At 47.0% G+C, this 5000-nt stretch overlaps 1 protein-coding gene across 1 annotated transcript in view; it reads left to right on the forward strand.

The window, feature by feature from the left end:
• The first annotated feature begins 996 nt into the window (after positions 1-996).
• gfra2a (GDNF family receptor alpha 2a) overlaps positions 997-5000 on the forward strand; it is an 85516-nt gene continuing 81512 nt past the window's right edge. Inside the window, exons 1-2 of the mRNA XM_072682575.1 lie at positions 997-1574; positions 4794-5000. The exon at positions 4794-5000 is cut by the window's right edge and continues 99 nt beyond it. Coding sequence (XP_072538676.1) covers positions 1538-1574; positions 4794-5000 — 244 coding nt within the window. The 5' untranslated portion in view covers positions 997-1537. The remainder of the gene's footprint in view (positions 1575-4793) is intronic.

Genomic DNA, 5000 nt, shown 5'->3' on the forward strand with positions numbered 1-5000 from the left:
GTAATTATGGTTACAGCGCTACACTGTGTAATTAGAGTACAGTGCTACACTGTGTAATTAGAGTACAGCGCTACACTGTGTAATTAGAGTACAGTGTTACACTGTGTAATTAGAGTACAGCATTACACTGTGTAATTAGAGTACAGTGCTACACTGTGCAATTAGAGTACAGCATTACACTGTGTAATTAGAGTACAGTGTTACACTGTGTAATTAGAGTACAGCGCTACACTGTGTAATTAGAGTACAGTGTACACTGTGTAATTAGAGTACAGCGCTACACTGTGTAATTAGAGTACAGCGCTACACTGTGTAATTAGAGTACAGTGCTACACTGTGTAATTAGAGTACAGTGTTACACTGTGTAATTAGAGTACAGTGTTACACTGTGTAATTAGAGTACAGCAGTACACTGTGTAATTAGAGTACAGCATTACACTGTGTAATTAGAGTACAGTGTTACACTGTGTAATTAGAGTACAGCAGTACACTGTGTAATTAGAGTACAGCGCTACACTGTGTAATTAGAGTACAGTGTTACACTGTGTAATTAGAGTACAGTGTTACACTGTGTAATTAGAGTACAGCAGTACACTGTGTAATTAGAGTACAGTGTTACACTGTGTAATTAGAGTACAGTGTTACACTGTGTAATTAGAGTACAGTGCTACACTGTGTAATTAGAGTACAGTGCTACACTGTGTAATTAGAGTACAGTGTTACACTGTGTAATTAGAGTACAGCAGTACACTGTGTAATTAGAGTACAGCGCTAAACACAAACACAGTCTTTTTTTTTTTCTGAGGTCACACACGAGCGCACACACACACACACACACACAGCCCTCCCACCGAGTGCCCTCCAAACCCCCCCACCCACATCTCCGTCCGTCCGCGTGACTCAGCTGCGGCGTCTCTCGTGCGCTCACAAACTACATTGTTTTCTCTAACGTCTCTCTCTCTCTCTCTCTCTCTCTCTCTCACACACACACACACACACACACACACACACAGAGTGCGTGCGCGCTCCACAGACATTTTTCACCCCTTTCCAGCGTGCGCGCTCACGAGCTTCCTCGGCGCCTGCTGAAGTTTCCTCTCGCGCTTCGTCTCGTTGCTATCTGGGCTCCTGCGAAGCGCGCGCTGGAATGAGCCCTCCTCCTCCTCCTCTCCCTCCTCCTCCTCCTCCTCGTGCGCTCTTCATCCCGCTCTATCTCCTCCTGTAGCTCGAGCGGCTCCGCAGCAGCGCTGGTGATGCGCCTGGATCGGCGCGCGCAGCAGCAGCAGCAGCAGCACCAAGGAGAACCAGCATCCGCGCGCGACTTTCCTCCTGTTTTCCCGCCTCTCAGACGGAATTGGGAAGTTTTTCCTCTGGATTTATTTGGAATGGAGCGCGTGGCGAGGATGCAGCAGGGCGCTCGCGCGTTTGGGAATCTTTAGGGGAGCATTAAAAGAAGCTCGAGAGGAGGAATAACAAAACAACAGCAGCAGCAGCAGCAGCCGCGCGGATACACAGCAGCACCACATCAGAAAGCATCATGCACGTGCACATATACGGCTTCCTGCTGCTTTTAGGTAAGTTTTTGCGCGTGCACACACCCGCACGCATACCCCCCTGGGACGCGCATGCATCCAACAAGTTGAAGCAGCAGCTCGCGTGCAGCTTTAATGGCTAATTATGGTGCGTTTGCATCCAGTGCAATGCTGCTAGACGCATCAGTGGAGGTCTGTGCCAGCGTGCGGGCATTTGCCATCTATACTGCATATATACGTGTGGGCAACAGTATGGTCTCAGTGGGCATCAAATGTGGCATGGAAGTGTATTCCTGTCTTCTTTTGGTTCACCTTTGCCATGCACAATTTATGCCACTGGATCTCAGTTGGCATTGGGCATCAAGGTGGCACGAAAGTGCGCGCTCAATTGGATTATATTCGCCATGCATCGCCATACCAGGTAATGCACTGGCACCAACATTGGCATTGCCAGTGTATTGCATTGACTGTAGTATCCATTGCAGTCCAGTATCCTCTCGCTTGGCATTTGGCATGAAGGTGGCACAACAGTGCACCTCTTTTGGTTCCTATTTGCCATGCTTTGCCATATGGCACCACCATTGGCATTGCCAGTGCACATATTGAACGCTGACTCTTGCAGTGTGTTGCAGCGTCTGTGAAATCCACTGCACTCCAATGTGGTGCAATTTGGCATCGTCATAAAAAGGACTGTACTGGACTGTGTTGGCACGCACTGGCATCGGTCATTGCATTGACTGCAATACCGTGGTGGCATTTGGACCTGCTGCATTTGGTGCACATTGTCCAGACCATTGAAACCCTATGGGCTCTACACTGCAGTATCAGTTGTAAGCCCTGGACTTCCCCATGCACTGGTTTCACTGGACTCTCCGAGAAGTAAAGTTCAGCAGATAAAACTGAACATCTTCTGAGGGAAGTTGGATATAAGAGCCCAAAAGCAGCAGAAACAGGAAAGCTGAGCTAAAGCAAAGCCCACCAACTCCACTGCTGACGCTCAGGAGAACGAGTGTGTGTCATAGGCGGGCTCCTCTTTGTGCTCGTCTGAAGGTGAGAGTGATGAAGGTCACCCTGTGGATGGAGAGTGATGCTGCAGTGCTGCTGGTACAGTACAGGAGGAGAAGCGAGGACAGTCTGAGAGATGCCCCATCACGCTCTCACACTCAGGCTGCAGCGTTCAGAGGGAGGCTGAAGACCAGGCTCGGGTTATGCTGGGGGTCCGGTGGAGGTGGGGGGGGGGGGGTCGTGGGGCTGAGGAGGATATATATATATATATATATATATATATATATATATATATATATATATATACGTTACATAGATATACCTACATGTTATATACTATATATACATTATGTAGTATATAAGCATATATGGACATATACATTTATAATCATATATATTTCTTTTTAATATAGCTATTTAAATATGTAAATATATACATATTAAATGTATATAATATGCAAAGTATATGAAGATATGTAAGTATACCTATAAGGCATATATTGCTTATTTATATAGACCTTTCTATATGGGTGTGTATATATATATACATATACAGGTATATATAGATGTGTGTATATATATATATATGTTCCTATACTGTATATATGCATACACACATCTATTTTTCTATATGTAATATACCTTTATATATATATATATATATAGAAATATATATATATATATATATGTGATGTCTGTCATTCTAGCTCCTATTCTAAAATTTTGTAAGACCCACAGCTCCAGTTTGAAGCACGTAGGGGCAATCCCAGCTTAGTTTCAGCGCAAACCTGTAGGTGTCACTAGTGCCTCATTCCCTCCTGTTACCTTTTCCCTGCTTTACAACCCAGAGACGAGACATTCAGCTCATCCAAACGAGCCGTATTTATCACCTAAGACCTTCTCGTGCGGCATCAGTAAATGGCACTAATATAAAAGCTGTGAGTGAGCGGGCGGCCGGTGGAAATCTGCGACACTCCGCTCTGAGCTGAGGTCCATTCACCAGAGTGACAAAAGTCTGGAGTACTACTGAGACCACTTGTTCAGAGACTGCTAATGATGAAGTACACTCGCCTTGTGTTCCACGTCTGCACACACACACACACGCACACACGCACACACACACACATCTGCAGGGTGACTCACGGTGGTGATTGTTCTGTGGTCTTGATGGATGTGACATTGGGGGCTTGTGGACACGCGTTGTGTTCGCTGGACGCTGCTCGGGCCTGTCGTCAGCAATCTGTCTGAGTCATAAAAATGATTTCCACTTTAACGGCTCCGCACTGATCTGCACTTCGCTGCTGGCTCAGTGCCTTTCAATCGGCACCCCGTCGCCCATCTGAGTCATTGGCGAGATATCAGCGCTTTTTAATTGCTCAGAATGGCTTTCTCATGGAGCGATGCACTTGACTGTGAGCTGAAGAGACTCCATTCATTCCGTGGCTGCGCCGCGCTCGCCGTCAGGGAACATCATGCTTTTGTATTGTGATGAATGATAACTTGATAAGCCATTATAGACGCCCTCAGCAGTGCAGCAAACAGGGGCTCTGTTGTCGGCTCGTTATTGCAGGCCCAGTTTGTCTTAGTCGTCCTCTCGACCTTCGCCGGGGGTCGGTTTCTGACCACGGTGCTGTTTCTGGCCCGTGGACTCGCTCTCCATCTTGCAGTGGCACCACCGTACCAGTGGTTCCTCAGTGTGGCCCACCACCCAAATAATCCTGGCCAACAGCGGTCCTGACCCATGATGAAGGGAGTAGGGGTGGCTGATAGGACTGTCCAGCAACAGATGGAGCTCTGATCTGTAACTGTAGAGCTGTACAGTGGAGCTATAGGCAGGGGTTTCTAATAAAGTGGCCAGTGAGTGGAAGCACAAGAATAAGTGTTTCCAATAAAGTGGTCAGTGAGAAAGCATAAGAGTAGGTGTTTCTAATAAAGTGGCCAGTGAGGAAGCATAAGAGTAGGTGTTTCTAATAAAGTGGCCAGTGAGTGGAAACACAAACTAGGTGTTTCTAATAAAGTGGTCAGTGAGAAAGCATAAGAGTAGGTGTTTCTAATAAAGTGGCCAGTGAGGAAGCACAAGCTAAGGGGTTCTAATAAAATGGCCAGTGAGGAAGTACAATAGTAGGTGTTTCTGAAAAGTGGCCAGTGAGGAAGCATAAGAGTAGGTGTTTCTGATAAAGTGGCCAGTGAGTGGAAGCACAGAGTGGCAGGCAGTGGTTTCTAATAAAATGATCTCTCCTCTCTTCTCTTCTCTAGATGAGCTTGTGGTCAGCATGTCCAGATCCTCGGCTCTGTCTGCGTCCGGGCCTCAGGACTGGGTGGACTGTGTAAAGGCCAGTGAAGTCTGTAACCAGAACCCACAGTGTAGCTCTCGGTACCGCATCATGAGGCAGTGTCTGGTGGGCAAAGACTGGAACACCATGCTGGCTAATAAGGAGTGCCAGGCAGCTCTGGAGGTTCTGC

This window comes from Salminus brasiliensis, chromosome 6, assembly GCF_030463535.1.
Source record: "Salminus brasiliensis chromosome 6, fSalBra1.hap2, whole genome shotgun sequence".
Taxonomy (NCBI): Eukaryota; Metazoa; Chordata; class Actinopteri; order Characiformes; family Bryconidae; genus Salminus; species Salminus brasiliensis.